Here is a 19,765-nt window from a genome sequence, read left to right as displayed (position 1 = left end):
TGTGCTTAAGTTATGGTTACCACACTATATGAAAGATGTGATTAAGCTACAGAATGTTCATGAGAATATTGCTGGGTTTGAAGACCTTGAGTTAAAAGGAGAAATTGGATGAGCTGGGTCTAGATTCCCTGGAGGCTGAGGGGTGGCATGATACCACCAAACAGATAAAAAGCCATTGTCTGTTTCCAATGATAGTGGTGTCCAAAACCTCAGGGCATGAGCTTAAGGTGAGAGAGGAGATTTAAGTGGGATCTAAGCAGTAATTATTTTTACACAAAGAGTAGTTGGTATCTGGAATGAGCTGCCAGAGAAGATGGAGGCAGAAACAGTAGCTACATTTGCACTGGTACTTGCAAGTGCAAGGCATAGAGATATGGCATATTGCAGGCAAGTGGGAGTAGTATAGAGAGTCTGTTTTGAACAGTTTTGGGCCCTTTGAACCCTCAAATGTCAGCAAATCCTTTCTTAAATAGGCCTTTACTTGCTGGAATTTAGAAGAATGAGGTGGGATCTTATTGAAGCCTATCGAGTGTTGAAAGGCCTAGATAGAGTGGATGTGGAGAAGATGTTTCCTATAATGGGAGAATATAGGACCAAAGGGCACAGCCTCAGAACAGAGTGATGCTCATTTAGAACAATGATGAAGAGGAATTTCTTTAGCCAGAGGGTGGTGAATCTGTGGAATTTGTTGCCACAGGTGACAGCAGAGGCCAGGTCAATGGGCGTACTTAAGGCCAAGGTTTGTAGGTTCTTGAAAAGTCAGAGCGTGAAAGGTTCCAGGGAGAAGGCAGGAGAATGGAGTTGAGAAGGAAGTGGATCAGCCATGATGAAATGGTGGAGCAAACTCAATGGGCCAAGAGGTCTAATTCTGCTCTTATGCCTTATGGAGCAACATGATAATCAGCATAAACAATATGCACCATGTTACTATGCTATATATCCCCACAGCACCGTTGACAACATGTTCCAAATGACCAACACCCTCTGAAAAAAATTACCCCTTATACCTTCTTTAAACTTTATCCCTTCTCACTTAAATCTGTTCCCTCTAGTTCCAGACACCCCTTCCCTGGAAAAACACTTATTAGCCATCCTTTATAACCACACAATTGTCTAAACTGCTATAAGACCATCCCTCAGCCTCCCATGTTCCAGTCAGTATAGACTCAGCCTTTCCAATCTCTTATAATAACAACAACAGCTGCCATAGTTGTGATTTCAACATGAATTCTTATGTGACTTCATAAGCCACATTCTGCTAGCTTGACTATTTGCCCTTTTATCCATAGTCTATCTCCTTTTGTTCAGACAATTTCCAATTGGCCCAACAAACTAGTAAATTCAATTAAATTGGTTATGGGGAGGAGGGACAGAATGGAGTTGAGGGGGGAATGGATCAGCCATGATGAAATAGCAGAGCAGACTCAATGGGCTGAATGACCTGATTTTGATCCAATGCCTTATGGCCTTAAATAAAGTCTTGAAAACCATGAACCTGAGGGACTTTATCAAAAACAGTCAAAAATCTATGTAAACTACATCTATATACACTCACTTGTATCTTTTCAAAATGTTAGGCATAATATATACAAATTCATGTTAGCCGACTCTCACTCTATCCACAATTACAGGCAGTTTCTTCTACCTTCCCAGATCATTAACATTTTTAAAACAAGAAAATCTTGTCTCCTCTCCAAACATTATTACAAAAGTACCACTTTCAATGTAATAAAACTTAACCAGTGTGTTCACAAATGAAAGAAGCAAAGTGAATTTTGTCTTAGAAGGGTACATTTAGAGGAGTCATCAAAAGTTGATCAAATGGTGAATCCTAAAGGGAGTTGTAGGAGAAAGAGATGGCTACCAAAAAGATAAGTGAGACACACACACACACAAGAGACTTGAATCAAAGGAAGTAAAAGTTCCAAGGAGGAAAGTTCTTCAGAGGAATTCACAAAGATAATAAAGCTTCCAGAATTTCCATCATCCCTATCCTTTGGACAGACCTGTCACCTTCTAAACACTTTATTACATTACCAAATAAAAACATGTTCAACTCTTTCAAACCATTATTAAGAATAAATTGAATTCCCACCATTTCAAAGTTCTGAAGCACATGCATTTTTCATAAATTTCTCCAATACAAGCATATTGAGACCAAAACTTAAAAATTAGTTTCTAAGACACAAATAAAAGTGATATCCTACATGACTGGAACTATGATTTGAAGCTGCCTATTAACTTCCTCAGTCTTTCCACTATCATCAACACTGTACACTTCTTCGAAAGAAAGATATTTGGTTCTTGCAAATACCTTGCGTATTCAGGCTTACTGAACATCCTTCATTCACATTTGAATCACTTCAAAGCTATTTTCTTTCTCTGTATTCACCTAATAACCAATATTCTTATCAATTTATGGCTGGACCTCAAGATCATCCCTACTTATAATTTCATAGAAAGCTACATCAATAAAAATGCTGTGGCCCATGTTGAAACTACATTAAGAATCCTCGTAGTGACCTCAAAAGTTTATATTTAGTGTCCTGTGTCCCACAAACCAAAGTACCTAGTATCTCTTAAATTCATTCTACCTAATTTCCATGTTCTCCTTCATCCTTCAATAGCTGCATGTAGCCAGTAGCACAAACTAAGTTCTAAATTTCTAGCAATGAAGTTAAGTTCACCCATAATCAGCATTACCTGAGCAATCAATGTAGCACCTAAAACATGAATCAGGCTTGCGGTGAGAGAAAGGAGCAGGGTAACTGTCTGCTGAACACAGCACTGGCTCAACACCTGTATGAGCAACAGAAAAAAACTATTAAAATGAAAACAAACTATTAAGTATATAAACAGAAAATAGTAAACAAATTGAGCTGGCTTATAGCTAGCAGTTTCAAAGGGAACTGCTGGCTATCAGCCACTTGTTAAGTTAGGAACTCTTGGGCTTGAGTATCTGCATGGTCAAAAATGTCTGAGTGGTATATGTATGTGATGGCCTCCTCTTTTTCTGGATTAAAGATAATTTGGTGGAAAAGTTAACCTGACCCTCAGTTCATGCCAGGGAGGACTAGTATAAGAATGGTAATCTCCATTCATTTGAATTAAATTAATGAAGTGTAGGGAAAAAATGCTTTATCTGTTTAACTTTACTTTAATGTTTTTAATTACTGGGGCATGTTTAATGCTTTTCATTAAATTTAATATATTTTTTAAAGTCCTGCCTTACACATTGAAAAACTATTAGAATAGTTGCTTCTAACAAAATGGTGCACATTCCACCTCGACAGGTAGTTGTCTTGCAGGGACTCCTGAAATGTTCTGACCAGGGAGATACTACAGAAACTACAGTATATTTGGGAGTGGCCAGTAGGGCAGTGTCAGAAGCATTTGTGGATTAAGTAGCAAGTGAGAGAGCAGAAGGTCATCTGGAAGATATGGAGCAGGCATACACTTCACTGTAAAGTTCCAGATGAGATTTGTGAAGTACAATTGGGATATCTGTTTAAGTTTTACTTATTCTAGGTGATTAAAAACAAATGCTTGTATTTTGGATTACTTGTAGCATTTTCAAAGGTTTAGTTATGCAAGTATATTTGCAGCAAACACAATTAAAGCATTAAGACACTCTAGTTCAATCATGGAAAGGATTCATATTGAAGCAAAGGAGTAGAATTCTGTGGTTGATGACAGTACTTGGCTCTGATTGTTTCTACACTGTCCTGATCACTTAATTGAAGTAATACACTGTTGTTTGTATAATAGCAATGCTTATAGGTTGAGTCTCAGGACCATTTTATTTATTTTGCTCACCTGTTCCACAGTGAGGAATGGCCATATCTGGCACAGAGTTTCTGTGACTACCAGCTGTAGCTCTGAAGTCAAGCCTTCCCCATTGGCATTACACACAGCCAACAAAGCAGCAAGGGCAACATTCTGATAAAAACAAAAATGCCTGTGAGGTATGAATTCTCAAAGGTGAACACTCAAAGGTGATGTTTTAATTAAAGAATTACTATCAAATGATCATATAACACAGAAACAGACCCCTAAGCCCACAGTAGCCATGCTGACCAGCAAACACCTATCCCATATTTCCATCAGCTCTTTCTTTCTTGCCCCTAATTCTACTGCCATCCTTTACAAGTGAGATGATTTATGTAAGACTTTGGTACATTGAAAAAAAACTGGAGCACCTGGGGAAAACCCAGGAGTCACATGGAGAACATACAAACTCCATATGGACATGACTGAACCCAGGCATCTGGAGTTCTGACGCTGCAATGCTAATGGCATTATTTAGCATGGTTTTAATGAATTAATTTTTAACACCAAGAATCATATGCTAGTAATGAAAGAAACAAAGAAAATGCAACACAGAAACAAGAGCAGGAATGTAGGGTGATGATGGATTGTTCATTACCATTGGTCTTAAGTTGGGGGATATTCCAAACTTTGTCTCAAATGATAATTTCAAATAAGATTCCTTTAGCCCCCCCCCCCCCCACTGTAATCCCTGTGCTTCGTCACTCACAATAGAGAATTAGCAAAAGAACCTTGCCCCAAGACCTCTGGTCCCTTTTGCCTAGTCCACATTGTTCTGTTCCATGTGTTCCAAGACACAATCCTCCCAACAGAAAATACAGCATTCTGAAGTAAAGGCCATTTTAACTCAATCAGCTGACTGTGCTCAAAGGATATGACAGCTGGTTGCCTTAACACATCATGAATACTTCTGAGTGTGAAAAAATGTACGAATATATATATATTGTGATTAAAAGTTAAAACAAAGATTTAAAATAATCAAAAGCTCTATCTACCTTTCTCACAGCAGTCCGTTTTCCCCAAGGTAAAAATGGGATCTCAGGAATGGAAAGGCTACAGAAAGTGATAGATACAACCCAGTCCATCACAGGCAAAGTCCTCTGTACAACTGGGTACACTGACATGAGAAAGTAGCATCAATCATCAAGGATCCCCACCATCCAGGCCATACCGTCTTCTCACTACTATCATCAGGCAGGATGTATGGCAGCCTTTAGCCCCACATCACTAAGTTCTGGAACTGTTATTATCCTACAACCATTGCCCCTGTACTGGTGTGGACAACTTCAATCACCACAATTCTGATGTTATTGCACTTTCAAAGATTCTACTACTCATGTTCTCAGTATTATTTAATTTTTATTTTCATAATTTGTCTTCTTTTGCACATTGGTTGTTTGTTGATCTTTATGTAGTTTTTCATAAATTCTATTATATTTCTTTACTTTCCTGTAAGTGCCTGCAGGAAAATGGATCACAGGGTGGTAAACGGTAACATAAATATACTTTTTTTTTGGCGTGTGCGTGTGCGATGTTGGCGGGACGATGTCTTTTTCATGCCTTTACAAGGCGCGGAACGAGAGAGAGAGAGAGAGAGAGAGAGAGACTGTGTGGCACGCCACTCCTCACACAGACATTTTGGAGTATTTTTCCCTTTTTTAAAATTTTACGAGGTCAAGTTGCGATCTCGACACTCAACCCGGCATGGATGGAAGGTGTACTCGGGAGCGGCTCCAACTGGGTTCGAACCCGGGAACCTCCATTCCAGAGTCCGGCGCTGATGTCACTGCGCCACCAGCCAGCCCCACATAAACATATTTTCATACTAAATTTACTTTGACTTTAACTTGGAAGGTTAAAGGAGATGGTGTGGCACAAAATTGATGCTGTCAAGAGAACATGTGATGGAATGGGTAGACTGCCAAGAGAGTACTCCAATATGTTCTTTCATCTTTCTTTTGTCAAAATAAAATAATCATGATGGCGTGTGGCACTGCTGATCAGAGATAGTGTCACGGCTGCAGAAAAGGAGGAAGTCATGAAGGGATTGTCTTCTGAGTCTCTGTGGGTGGAAGTTAGGAATAGGAAGAGGTCAATAACTCTACTGGGTATTTTTTCTCGACCACCCAATAGTGACAGGGACTTCCAGGAGCAGATAGGGAGACAGATTCTGGAAAGATGCAATAATAACAGGGTTGTTGTGGTGGGAGATTTTAATTTCCCCAATATTGGTTGGCATCTCCCAGAGCAAGGGGGTTAGATGGGGTGGACACGAGGAATTCTGCAGATGCTGGAAATTCAAGCAACACACATCAAAGTTGCTGGTGAACGCAGCAGGCCAGGCAGCATCTCTAGGAAGAGGTACAGTTGACGTTTCGGGCCGAGACCCTTTGTCAGGACTAACTGAAGGAAGAGCTAGTAAGAGATTTGAAAGTGGGAGGGGGAGATCCAAAATGATAGGAGAAGACAGGAGGGGGAGGGATGGAGCCAAGAGCTGGACAGGTGATTGGCAAAAAGGATATGAGAGGATCACAGGACAGGAGGCCCAGGGAGAAGGAAAAGGGGGAGGAGGAAAAAACCCAGAGGATGGGCAAGGGGTATAGTCAGAGGGACAGAGGGAGAAAAAGCAGAGAGAGAGAGAAAGGATGTGTGTATATAAATAAATAACCGATGGGGTACAAGGGAGAGGTGGGGCATTAGCGGAAGTTAGAGAAGTCAATGTTCATGCCATCAGGTTGAAGGCTACCCAGATGGAATATAAGGTGTTGTTCCTCCAACCTGAGTGTGGATTCATCTTTACAGTAGAGGAGGCCGTGGATAGATATATCAGAATGGGAATGGAATGTGGAATTAAAATGTGTGGCCACTGGGGGATCCTGCTACTGGGAGATGGGGTGGAGTTTGTTAGGTATGTTCAGGAAGGTTTCCTGACACAATACGTAGATAAGCCTACAAGAGGAGAGGCTGTACTTGATCTGGTATTGGGAAATGAACCTGGTCAGGTGTCAGGTCTCCCAGTGGGAGAGCATTTTGGAGATAGTGATCACAACTCTATCTTCTTTACCATAGCATTGGAGAGGGACAGGAAGAGACAAGTTAGTGAAGTGTTTCATTGCAGTAAGGGGAAATATGAAGCTATCAGGCAGGAACTTGGAAGCATAAATTGGGAACAGATGTTCTCAGGGAAATGTACGGCAGAAATGTGACAAATGTTCAGGGGATACTTGCGTGGTGTTCTGCATAGGTACATCCCAATGAGACAGGGAAAGGATGGTAGGGTACAGGAACCATTGTGTACAAAGGCTGTTGAAAATCTAGGCAAGAAGAAAGCTTACAAAAGGTTCAAAAAGCTAGGTAATGATAGCAATCTAGAAGATTATAAGGCTAGCAGGAAGGAGCTCAAGAATGAAATTAGGAGAGCCAGAAGGGGCCATGAGAAAGCTTTGGTGAGCAGGATTAAGGAAAAGTCCAAAGCTACAAGTATGTGAAGAGCAAGAGGATAAAACATGAGAGAATAGGACCAATAAGTACAACAGTGGAGAAGTGTGTATGGAACCAGTGGAGATAGCGGAGGTACTTAATGAATACTTTGCCTCAGTATTCAGTACGAAAAAGGACCTTGGCGATTGTAGGGAGGACTTACAGCGAACCGAAAAGCTTGCGCATCTAAACATTAAGAAAGCGGATGTGCTGGAGCTTTTGGAAAGCATCAAGTTGTATAAGTCACTGGGACTGGATGAGATATACCCCAGGCTACTGTGGGAGGTGGGGGAGGAGATTGCTGAGCGTCTGGCAACGATCTTTGCATCATCAATGGGGACAGGAGAGGTTCCAGAGGATTGGAAGGTTTGAAAATGTTGTCCCCTTATTCAAGAAAGGGAGTAGAGATAGCCCAGGAAATTGTAAACCAGTGAGTCTTACTTCAGTGATTGGTAAGTTGATGGTGAAGATTCCTGAGAGACAGGATTTATGAATATTTGGAAAGGCATAATATGATTAGGAATAGTCAGCATGGCTTTGTCAAAGGCAGGTTGTGCCTTACAAGCCTGATTGAATTTTTTGAGGATATGACTAAAAACATTGATGAAGGTAGAGCGGTAGATGTAGTGTATATGGATTTCAGCAAGGCATTTGATAAGGTACCCCATGCAAGGCTTATTGAGAAAGTAAGGAAGCATGGGATCCAGGGAGACCTTGCTTTGTGGATCCACAATTGGCTTGCCCACAGAAACATAGAAACAGAGAAAATATGTGCACTTGCACCGCCATTCAGTACGATCATAGCTGATCATCCAACTCAGAACCCTGTACCTGTCTTCTCTCCATGCCCACTGATCCCTTTAGCCACAAGGACCATATCCAACTCCCTCTTAGATATAGCCAATGAACTGGCCTCAACTGTTTCCTGCGGCAGAGAATTCGACAGATTCAGCACTCTCTGTGTGAAGAAGTTTTTCCTCATCTCGGTCCTAAAAGGCTTCCCCTTTATCCTCAAACTGTGACCCCTCGTTCTGGACTTCCCCAACATCGGGAACAATCTTCCTACATCTAGCCTGTCCAATCCCTTTAGAACCTTATACGTTTCATTAAGATTCCCCCCCCCCCCGGTCAATCTTCCAAATTCCAGAGAGTATAAGCCTAGCCGATCCAGTCTTTCATCATATGAAAGTCCTGCCATCCCAGGAATCAATCTGGTGAACCTTCTTTGTACTCCCTCTATGGCAAGAATGTCTTTCCTCAGATTAGGGGACCATAACTGCACACAATACTCTAGGTGTGATCTCACCAAGGCCTTGTACAACTGCAGTAGTACCTCCCTGCTCCTGTTCTCGAATCCTCTTGCTATGAGTGTCAGCATACCATTTGCCTTTTTCACCACCTGCTGTACCTGCATGGCCACTTTCAATGACTGGTGTACAATAACACTCAGGTCTCGTTGCACCTCCCCTTTTCCTAATCGGCCACCATTCAGATAATAATGTTTTCCTGTTCTTGCCATCAAAGTGGATAACCTCACATTTATCCACATTAAATTGCATCTGCCATGAATTTGCCCACTCACCTAACCTATCCAAGTCACCCTGCATCCTCTTAGCATCCTCCTCACAGCTAACACTGCCGCCCAGCTTTGTGTCATCCGCAAACTTGGAGATGCTGCATTTAATTCTCTCGCCTAAGTCATTAATATATATTGTAAACAACTGGGGTCCCAGCACTGAGCCTTGCGATACCCCACTTGTCACTGCCAGCCATTCTGAAAAGGTCCCATTTATTCCCACTCTTTACTTCCTGTCTGCCAACCAATTCTCTATCCACATCAATACCACACCCCCAATACTGTGTGCTTTAAGTTTACACACTAATCTCCTGTGTGGGACCTTGTCAAAAGCCTTTTGAAAACCCAAATATACCACATCCACTGGTTCTTCCCTATCCACACTACTAGTTATATCCTCAAAAAATTCTATGAGATTTGTCAGACATGATTTTCCTTTCACAAATCCATGCTGACTTCGTCTGATGATTTCACCGCTTTCCAAATGTGCTGGAAGGGAAGGATTGTAGATGGGTCATATTCTGCATAGAGATTGGTGATCAGTGGTGTGCCTCAGGGATCTGTTCTGGGACCCCTCCTCTTCATGATTTTTATAAATGACCTGGATGAGGAAGTGGAGGGATGGGTTAGTAAATTTGCTGGTGACACAAAGGTTGGGGGTGTTGTGGATAGTGTGGAGGGCTGTCAGAGATTAGAGCAGGACATCGATAGGACGCAAAACTGGGCTGAGAAGTGGCAGATGGAATTCAACCCAGATAAGTGTGAGCTGGTTCATTTTGGTAGGTCAAATATGATGGTAGAATATAATATTAATGGTAATGCTCTTGGCAGTGTGGAGGATCAGGGGGATCTTGGGGTCCGAGTCCATAGGACACTCAAAGCTGCTGCGCAGGTTGACTCTGTGGTTGCATTGGCCTTCATCAACCGTGGGATTGAATTCAAGAGCCGAGAGGTAATGTTACAGCTATTTAGGACCCTGGTCAGACCCCACTTGGAGTACTGTGCTCAGTTCTGGTCACCTCAGTACAGGTGGATACTATAGAAAGGCTGCAGAGGAGATTTACAAGGATGTTGCCTGGATTGGGGAGCATGCCTTATGAGAATAGGTTGAGTGAACTCGGCCTTTTCTCTTTGGAGCGACAGAAGATAAGTGACCTGATAGAGGTGTACAAGATGATGAGAGTTGATCACTGTTGAGATGTTGAGAGTTATGCAGAGAGTGGTGAGTGCGTGGAATAGGCTGCTGGCAATGGTGGTGGAGGCGGATACGATTGGGTCTTTTAAGAGACTCCTGGAGAGGTACATGGATCTTAGAAAAATAGAGGGCTATGGGTAACCCTAGGTAATTTCCAAAGTTAGTACATGTTTGGCACAGCATTGTGGATCAAAGGGCCTGTATTGTGCTGTAGGTTTTCTATGTTTCTATGATCTTGAAAAGCTGAAGAATGAATAACTGAATAATGAAATTTGTTCCCTTTTCATAGACTTCTGTAAAAATTGGATATTTCATCTTACCACTTGATCCAGTTCACCCAAGGAGTGTTTGCTATTTTGCCATCTTTTGCATTGGTCAGTTGCTGTCCTGGTAACATCAGAAGTAACAGATTTTTGAAGTTCAAGAGTCAGAGCTTTAATATCAACTTGACGCCATAGCAATAAATTGCTTGCCTCTTTGGGAGTAAACCTTTTCACAAATATAACCTGTAGGCAGCGAAATGAAGATAATAATTCAAAATGAAAATGCATTTCCACTACAGCCCAAACGTTTCCTTCTGCAAGCTCTTTGAGATGTTGCAAATGATGATAGTCATGGGATATTAAGCCACCATCACAGGGTCATCATTTCAAATTTAAGAGATGAAAATAACATGAAGAAACATTGCAGATTGAATGTACATTTTGACAAAAATATAAAAATTATTTTTTAATTTCCTCCTCCATGCGTCATACATTATATCTTTACAAATCCATTTGTTCTCCATTATAACTACTACTCACAGCAGAGTTTCCAGGATGCCAATCAAAAGAACAGTTAATCCTAACAACATCACAATTAAGCAATGTCTGCATATTTACAAGACTATGTAGGGTAAAGACAAAAAGAGTACAGTACTTCTCTGGTGGAGTCCAGAATAAGATAGAATAATCTTAATATCAGAATTGGGTCACTTATGAGTGAAACCAATTGTCACTTTTTCCTCTCAACAATTGATGGAAATGTGTGATTAAAAACTCCAAAAAAGTTGTGGATACTAAGCAATTAAAATGTTGAGAGACAAGACCAGTAGTTTTTTTGTCAAGCAAGCATATCAAAACACATCAAAGAAAGGTCTCTATGCAGAGTTGACTGCAAGCTTGAAGATCTTGACCCTCTTGACCTCAGCACAGGGGTCCCCAACCTTTTTGCACCGCAGACCAGCCGATGGGGGGTGGGGAGGGGGTTAGTCAACAGTGGGCGTGACAGGGAATGAGGAAAGGTGCAGCTGACTCATATCGCCAAATCATATCATTTCCTCGCAGCACAGTAGCACATGCTTTGCAGCCCGGTGGTTGGGGACCACTGCCTCAGCGCTGTTGATGTAAACAGGAGCATTAGCATCACCCCGCTCTTCTGTTTTGATGACATTGAGGAAAAGGAGCATTCAAAGCGACTCCATCTGCACACCTAGGACAATCAGACCACACCTCCCTCACACTGACCCCACCTTACAGACCACAGATCTGCAGAGTTAAACCAACTATCAAGACATGTGTGGTCTGAGGAAGCCACCTCAATGCTACAGGACTGTCTTGACAACAGAGATTGGGGCTTGTTTGCAAAGGGAGCAGACCTGGAGGAATATGCTGGTTCAGTCCTAAGATATATTAAGTTTTGCACAGAAAATGTAATAACACAAAAGACAATTAAGGTGTTTCCCAATCAGAAGCCACGGATTAACAGCAATGTGAGGGCACTACTCAGGGAGCGCGATGCAGCCTTCAGGTCAGGAGACAAACAAGCCTACAGTGAAGTACGGGGGAATCTCCGCAGGGGCATCAGGGATGCAAAGCGCAAATACAAATTGCGCATTGAAAATCAGTTTGATAACAACAACCCCCGCAGTATGTGGAAAGGCATCAAGGCGCTGACAGACTACAAATCCAATAATCTGCTGCCAGATGATGACACCACACTGCCTGATGTCCTAAACCAGTTCTTTGCCCACTTTGGTACTCAGAGGGAGGAGGCTGCTCCACTCATCAACCCACCTGATGACAAGTCCACACTGGTCCTTAAGCAACATCAGGTGAGATCCACCCTGAGGAAAGTGAATGCGAGTAAGGCAGCTGACCCAGGCGGAGTGCCCGGCCAGGTACTGGAAGCATGTGCCGACCAGCTTGCTGAGGTGTTTACAAGTATATTTAACCTATCACTGCAACAAGCTGTTGTTCCATCACGCCTTAAAACCTCCACCATCATCCCAGTGCCCAAAAAATCAGCTGTGAAGTGCCTGAATGACTATCGCCCTGTAGCGCTGACACCCATAGCCATGAAGTGCTTTGAGAGACTTGTGCTCTCACACATTAAGGCTATAATCCCACTCGATCTGGACAAACACCAGATTGCCTATCGGGCAAACTGCTCCACAGAGGATGCAATCACAACAGCCCTCCATATTGCTCTGACTCACTTAGAGGAACCGAACACTTATGTGAGGATGTTATTTGTGGACTTCAGTTCTGCATTTAACACAGTCTTCCCCCAAAAACTGGTCAGCAAACGGAACACTCTTGGCCTTGGTTCCTCCTTGTGCTCATGGGTCATGGACTTTCTCACAGACCAACCACAGCAAGTCAGAATTGGTAAGCACACCTCCACCACCCTCATCTTAAAAATAGGCACCCCGCAGGGCTGTGTGCTGAGCCCTATGCTCTATACACTCTTCACACATGACTGCACCCCCCTCTACACCTCCAACTCCGTAATTAAATTTGCGGAGGATACCACAGTGGTTGGCCTGATCTCGGACGAGGATGAAACAGCCTACAGGCTTGAGGTGGATCATCTGACGGAGTGGTGTAAGGACAACGACCTGGTCCTTAACACTTCTAAAACAAAAGAGATGATCATTAACTTCAGGAGATCAAAGGACAAAGTACCCCCCCCCCTCCATATACATGGAGAGGTAGTGTGGAAAACCTAAAGTTCCTTGGAGTTATGTTGTCAAAACAGCTGACATGGACCACCAACACCTCGCTGCTTGTAAAGAAGGCACAACAAAGACTCTTCTTCCTTAGAAATCTGAACAAGGCCAAACTCCCACAAAACCTGTTGCTTAACTTCTACAGAAGCACAATTGAAACCATCCTGACCACAGTGTGGTATGCCAGTTGCACAGCCGCTGAGCAACAAGACCTGCATCGCGTGGTGAAGGCGGCCCAGTGAATTGTCAGGATGGAGCTCCCAGGACTGAACACCATCTATTCCAGCAGACTCAGGAGGAAAGCAATCAGAATAACCAGAGACTCCACACACCCCGGACACTCCGTTTGACCTGCTGCCGTCCAGCAGAAGGTTCAGGACACTAACTATGGTGCTATGAGGGAGGAGCTGGCCAAAGTTCAATGGAACAATACCCTAGCAGGGATGACAGTGGAACAGCAATGGCAAGTGTTTCTGGGAAAAATGCGGAAGGTGCAGGATCAGTTCATTCCAAAGAGGAAGAAAGATCCTAAGGGGAGTAAGGGGAGGCTGTGGCTGACAAGGGAAGTAATGGACAGTATAAAAATAAAAGAGAAGTATAATATAGCAAAGACGAGTGGGAAGCTGGAGGACTGGGAAACTTTTAAAGAGCAACAGAAGGTAACTAAAAATACACGGAGAAAAAATGAGGTACGAAGGTAAACAAGCCAAGAATATAAAGGAGGATAGTAAAAGCTTCTTTAGGTATGTGAAAAGGAAAAAAATAATTAAGACCAAAATTGGGCTCTTGAAGACGGAAACGGGTGAATGTATTATGGGGAACAAGGAAATGGCAGACGAGTTGAACAGGTACTTTGGATCTGTCTTCACTAGGGAAGACACAAACAATCTCCCAGATATAATAGTGGCCAAAATAGTGGTCTCTCTGTATTGCCCTCAGCTCCTCCCTATTTCCATCTCTAAACGCCCTCTTTTTAGCGTTCAGGATGTCCTTAATATCCTTCGTCACCCATGGCTTGTTATTTGAATAACAAATGACAGTCCTTGTCAGAACATTGCAGTCCACACAGAAGTTGATGTAATCAGTGATGCACTCTGTGAGCCCATCAGTATCCTCTCCATGTGGCTCACAGAGTGCCTGCCAGTCTGTCACCTCAAAACAACCCTGGAGCGCCTCATAAGCCTCCTCCGACCATTTTCTCACTGTCCTCAAGGTTGCAGGTTTACTCTTCACCAGAGGCACGTAGCAGGGTTTTAGATGCACCAGGTTGTGATCTGACCTTCCCGGGGGGGGGGGGGGGAGGGGGGAGGGGAAAGGAGCTGTATGCATCCTTAATGTTAGCGTACATCAAATCCAGAGTCCTCTCCCCTCTGGTTGTACAGCTCACATACTGCGTGAAGTTGGGCAGTGTTCTAACCATGGTAACATGGTTGAAGTCACCCGAGATGGTAATGAGGGCACTCGGGTGCTGGGTTTGTAATCTGGCTATGACAGTGTAAATGATGTTACACGCCGACGTCGGGTTGGCAGAGGGAGGGACGTATACAACAACCACAATTGCATGCGAGATTTCCCTTGGCAAATAATATGGCAAGAAGTTCAATATCCGGGCTACAAACACGTTCCTTGATTGTAATATGCTCAGGATTGCACCATCTGTTGTTTACCAGAACCTCAAGCCCCTCTCCTTTACGCTTACCGCTCTCAGTGCAATTCCGGTCAGCTCGAACGGTCTGGAAGCCCTCTGTGGAAACGCTTTCATCGGGTATGTCCTTGTGCAGCCACGCCTCAGTAAAACACATGATACTGCTCTCCCGAAATGTTCTCTGACTCCTGACAAGCGCCGTCAATTCATTCATTTTATTCCCCAGTGATCTCACATTTCCCATGACGAGAGAGGGGAGACACGGCTTATAACTTCTCTTCTCCATAAGCCTCTGTTGTCTCAATCCAGTCCCCTTCCCTCGCCTTTTTGATCCCCCTCTGCATCCTCTGTGTGTTTTCCTCCAGATTTCAGCCGGGATGTCCGCTGCTCTATTCACTAAGCCAGCCGGCATGAGCGCAACCAGCTGATCCCTGGAATAGACAATGCGGCCATCCTGCTGCCACGCTAACGAGACGTGTCTGAATGTAACTATTTCCAGCGCTAAAAAAACAAGTAAAACTCTCTCCACCAGCATGTTAGAGAGGGTGCAGCTTCAACGTGTTACCATGAGAAAAAAAATACAACAAATAACCTAAGTTAAAAAGTTTAAAAGTAAGAAACTAAACGGAACAACTGTAACAGGCTGCATGCACGACTGGCGCATGCGCACTATTGTCTATTGTCTAAAAGCCAGAACAAATAGACTGAGGAACAGCTTCTATCCCAGAGCTGTGGCCTCCATCACACCACTCCCACAGAACAATGACTGAAACTGTGAGCACACACATGCACACACAAGGACTCAAATACTTGCACTAATGGCACTTTGTGCAGTACTGTGATATTCTGGTGCGCTGCAACATATTTTCTGCTACTTATCTATTTAATACTGTTTTTCTACTACTGTCGTTTTTATCTACCGCTTTATTTAATTGCCCGAGAGGAAGCCAAATGAGCTTCATTGTACCTATGTATAATGACAATAAAGATGATTCAATTCAAGGTTGTTGTCATGACACCATGCCAAAAGGCTCTCTATCTTGTTCCTGTACTCTGACTCATCATTATTTGTGATACAGCCTACCACAGTGGTGTCATCTGCAAACCTGTAGATGGAATTAGAGCAAAACCTAGCCATGCAATTGTGAATGCATATGAAGTAAAGTAAGGGCCAGAAGGCCATTTGGGGTGCCCTAGTTGAGGATAATCTGGAAGTGTTGCTATCTATCTTTTCTGATTGGAGTCTGTTTATCAGAAAGTCAAGGATTCAGTTGCAAAGGGAGGTTTTGAGTTAGAAGTCTTTTTAAAGATTAAAGTCTGTCACAAGCCTTGTGGCCCATCAGGCTGGTGCTTATGTTGGTTTCTATGGCATGAAGCAACTGAAAGTACAAGACTACCACCCCCCCACCCCCACCCCGGATAGGACGCCAGTCTATCGTGAGGTTAACCCCCAGCATTTTTGCCGGTATCCATTCTCAGCTGGGTAGACTGAAGCATTGTGTGGTTAAGTGCCTTGCTCAAGGACACACAAGCTGCCTCGGCCAAGGCCATGACCTTCAGATCGCTAGTCCAACGCCCTAACCACTTGGTCACGCGCCACACTAGGAGAAGTCTTTGTTCCTCTTTAAATAGTGCTGATCAGCCTTGAATGTCTACTTGAGAATACAGCCTCAGAAAGGGTAAGACGAGGGAAAATATACCAGTCCTCATAGATGGATCAGCGGTGGAAAGAGTGAGCAATTTCAATTTCCTGGGTGTCAATACCTCTCAGGATCTATCCTGGGCCCAACATATCGATCCAGTTACAAAGAAGGCACAACAGCAGCTATATTTCATTAGGAACTTGAGGAGTTTTGGATATCCCCAAAGACACTCACAAATTTCTACAGATGTACTGTGGAGCATTCTAATTGGCTGCATCGCTGTCCAGTATGCAGGGGGGCGGGGAGGGAGCTACTGCACAGGATCAAAACGAGCTGCAGAAGAGTTGTAAACTTAGCTCCATCATAAGCACTAGCCTCCATACTATTCACAACACTTTCAAGGGGTAATGCTTCAAAAAGGCACCATCCATCATTAAGGACCCCTAACACCCAGGACATGCCCTGTTCTCATTGCTACCATCAGAAAGGAGGTACAGGAGTCTGAAGACATACACTCAACAATTCAGGGACAGCTTCTTCCCCTCTGCCAATGGACATTGAACTCATGCACACTACCTCACTACTTTTTTATTTCTATTTTTGCACTACTTATTTTTATTTTTTATATATAAAGCAAAGCTATATAATCGGATGATCTTGAACACGATTCGCACCGCCATTGGCCCTAAGCTAAGATTCAATCAGAATGGTTTTCGGCAGAAGCGCACAACAGTAATGCAAATACTTGCTGTCCGTAGAATCATTGAGGAAGTCAAGAAGAACAACATACCAGCCGTGCTTACTTTCATTGATTTTCGCAAAGCTTTTGACTTCATTCACCAAGGTAAAATGTTGAAGATCCTGAAAGCTTACAGAGTGCCAGACCGTCTACTGACAGCAATAGTGTCCAGCTATACCAAAACCATGGCGAAAGTTGTATCACCAGATGGAGAAACAGCAGTGTTTGAGCTCCTAGCTGGTGTGCTGCAAGGAGACACTCTGGCACCCTACGTCTTTATAATCGTCCTTGATTACACTCTACGTCAAGCTATATGGGGTGTCAGGGAGGGGTAGCACCTCTGGTGGGGGAACATGTCGCGTCCTTTTCCGGGCGGTTAGTCCACCTTTGGTCCCCACCTGGCACTCAGCTCTCACCTGTGGCTCCCCGTAGCTGTTTGCATGCGACAGCGGCCACACCCCGAGCAACAGCTTCGACAAGCCGGCTAAACCAGGTGAGGGTAGCCGACGGGTCTCAAACCCTCGGTGAGATAGGGAGTTGTCTATCCCAGCATGTGAAGACAGACTCCGGCGGATTGAGCGGACGAGACCAATGGAAGGTCCAATGGTCAAGAAGGCGGTCTCTGCAAGCGTCATGGAACGTGTCGAGCAGGACAAGACACAGAAGACGTCCTGGTCATCCACTGTGCCTAGTCCCATCTCCAGCCGTCTAGACTCTGTCTTGCCACTGGACCCAGATGGGAATTGGGAAGAGAGAGTGAGGCTGACGCTGCACAACTCTCCCTCACTTAAATCCAAATCACGCGCTAGTCTCGACACCATCATTATGGTGTCGAGGTCCTCATCGACGTCAACGATGGACGAACAACAACAACAACAACAACGTCAAGCTACCAAAGATCATGACAAACTTGGTTTTACCATAAAACCAGGACGAACCAAAAGGGTCAGACCAGTTATGCTCACAGATCTCGATTTTGCAGATGACATAGTCCTGCTCTCTGACCAGATGGAGGAAGCACAGCAGCTACTGACAAAAGTGGAAATTGAGTGCAATAAAGTTGGACTTCACCTAAACGCTAAAAAGACAGAGTACATGGTGTTTAACTGCAACGAAGGTAGTCTCAAGACCGTAAAGAATGATACCATTAAGAAAGTCTTTGACTTCAAGTACCTCAGGTCAAGAATGATCAGTTCAGAGAAGGACATAAAGATACGGAAGGCGCTGGCATGGGGGGCTATGAACAACATGAAGGAAATCTGGAAGTCAAACCTGACAAGAGGGCTTAAAAAGAGGATCTTCATAGCAGTCGGAGTCCATTCTCATGTACGGATGCAAGATGTGGACACTCACCAAGACTACGTGAAAGTCTCTAGATGGTTGCTGTACACGAATGCTCCAGTTGGCTCTTGACGTGAGTTGGCAACAGCACATGACGAACGTCAAGCTCTATGACGACCTACCAATGCACACCACTAAAATCGAGTCAAGAAGACTGCAACTAGTGGGGCACTGTCTACGCCACCCCGAGCTACCTGCCAGCCTAGTCATCATACGGGAGCCCAGGCATGGGAGGATGAACCCTGGGTGCCCTCCCAAGACTATGGTCAACACACTCCTAGAAGCCAGCGGCACGGCTAATGTAGATGAACTGAACACACTGATGAGGGAGAGGGAGAAGTGGAGAGTCCGTCACCGTGCCTGACGCTGGCCCCCTAAGCCTGAGTCAATGTAGTAGTAGTATATAAAATATATAAATAAATACATACATTATATCTTTACACATATACACACACACACACACTTAACTGTAATACAGTTTTTCTCTTATTATTATGTATTGCATTGTACTGCTGCCGCAAAGACAACAGATTTCAAAATTTATGCCAGTGATATTAAATCTGATTCTGACTTCTAATAGAAAAACTTCCAATAATACAACATGCTATATATTTCACTGGACAAATTCACACAAAAGTCCATGAGCCAAAGCAGAATAAATTCATAAATGAAGCCATGCACCTGTGTACTTTGATTTGGCATTATCCAGGAATTTTATATTGATATTTTTATTCAGAAAATGGACTACAGTTACTCATCCATTAAAATCTTTGATGGCAATAATTCTTGCAGATGAAAGTGCCATAGAAAACAAATGTAAATTGGGTCAATGTTTGCTGAGCACTTCCATTTAAAGAAATCCAGTCACCTGAATCTTTAATTCTTCACCCCCGCTCTTTCGTCCCCTACATGTTCAAAAAAAATCCAATGCAAACTCAAGGAATAGAACTTCCATCTTCTCTCTGGGTACATTGAAACCTTCAGGACTTCCTTTCCCTCCACAGATGTAATGGTGTCTCTTAGTTTCAATTATTTTTCCTTGCATATTTCTAATGGTGCTTTGATTTAAAGTAACTGTTACTTGAGAATTTTGGTCCACCCCTAACCTAGAGATTCCCTCTGGTGACAAAAGAGACTGCAGATACTGGAAAAGCTCCACCTCTCCTCCTCTCTGCATCTCTGTAGAACAAAGGACCCAACAGAAAATCCTGGCAATTCTGGACAATGTTTCTCACCCTCTGCATGCCACCTTGGCTGAACAGAGGAGCACTTTTAGTAACAGACAAAGACAACTGTGCTGCTCCAAAGAGCACTATAACAATTACCTTC

At 43.4% G+C, this 19,765-nt stretch overlaps 1 protein-coding gene across 1 annotated transcript in view; it reads right to left on the bottom strand.

Annotated features, from left to right (window-relative positions):
• The window catches only part of firrm (fignl1 interacting regulator of recombination and mitosis), a 61,674-nt gene that overhangs the window by 7,842 nt on the left and 34,067 nt on the right, over window positions 1-19,765 (bottom strand). Inside the window, exons 17-19 of the mRNA XM_072273932.1 lie at window positions 10,400-10,585; window positions 3,817-3,939; window positions 2,704-2,799 (exon numbers count right to left, since the gene is read on the bottom strand). Coding sequence (XP_072130033.1) covers window positions 2,704-2,799; window positions 3,817-3,939; window positions 10,400-10,585 — 405 coding nt within the window. The remainder of the gene's footprint in view (window positions 1-2,703; window positions 2,800-3,816; window positions 3,940-10,399; window positions 10,586-19,765) is intronic.

This window comes from Mobula birostris, chromosome 12 (genome assembly GCF_030028105.1).
Source record: "Mobula birostris isolate sMobBir1 chromosome 12, sMobBir1.hap1, whole genome shotgun sequence".
NCBI lineage: Eukaryota > Metazoa > Chordata > Chondrichthyes > Myliobatiformes > Myliobatidae > Mobula > Mobula birostris.
Note: the sequence above shows the minus strand (reverse complement) of the source record. Positions and strands in the feature narration are given on the sequence as shown.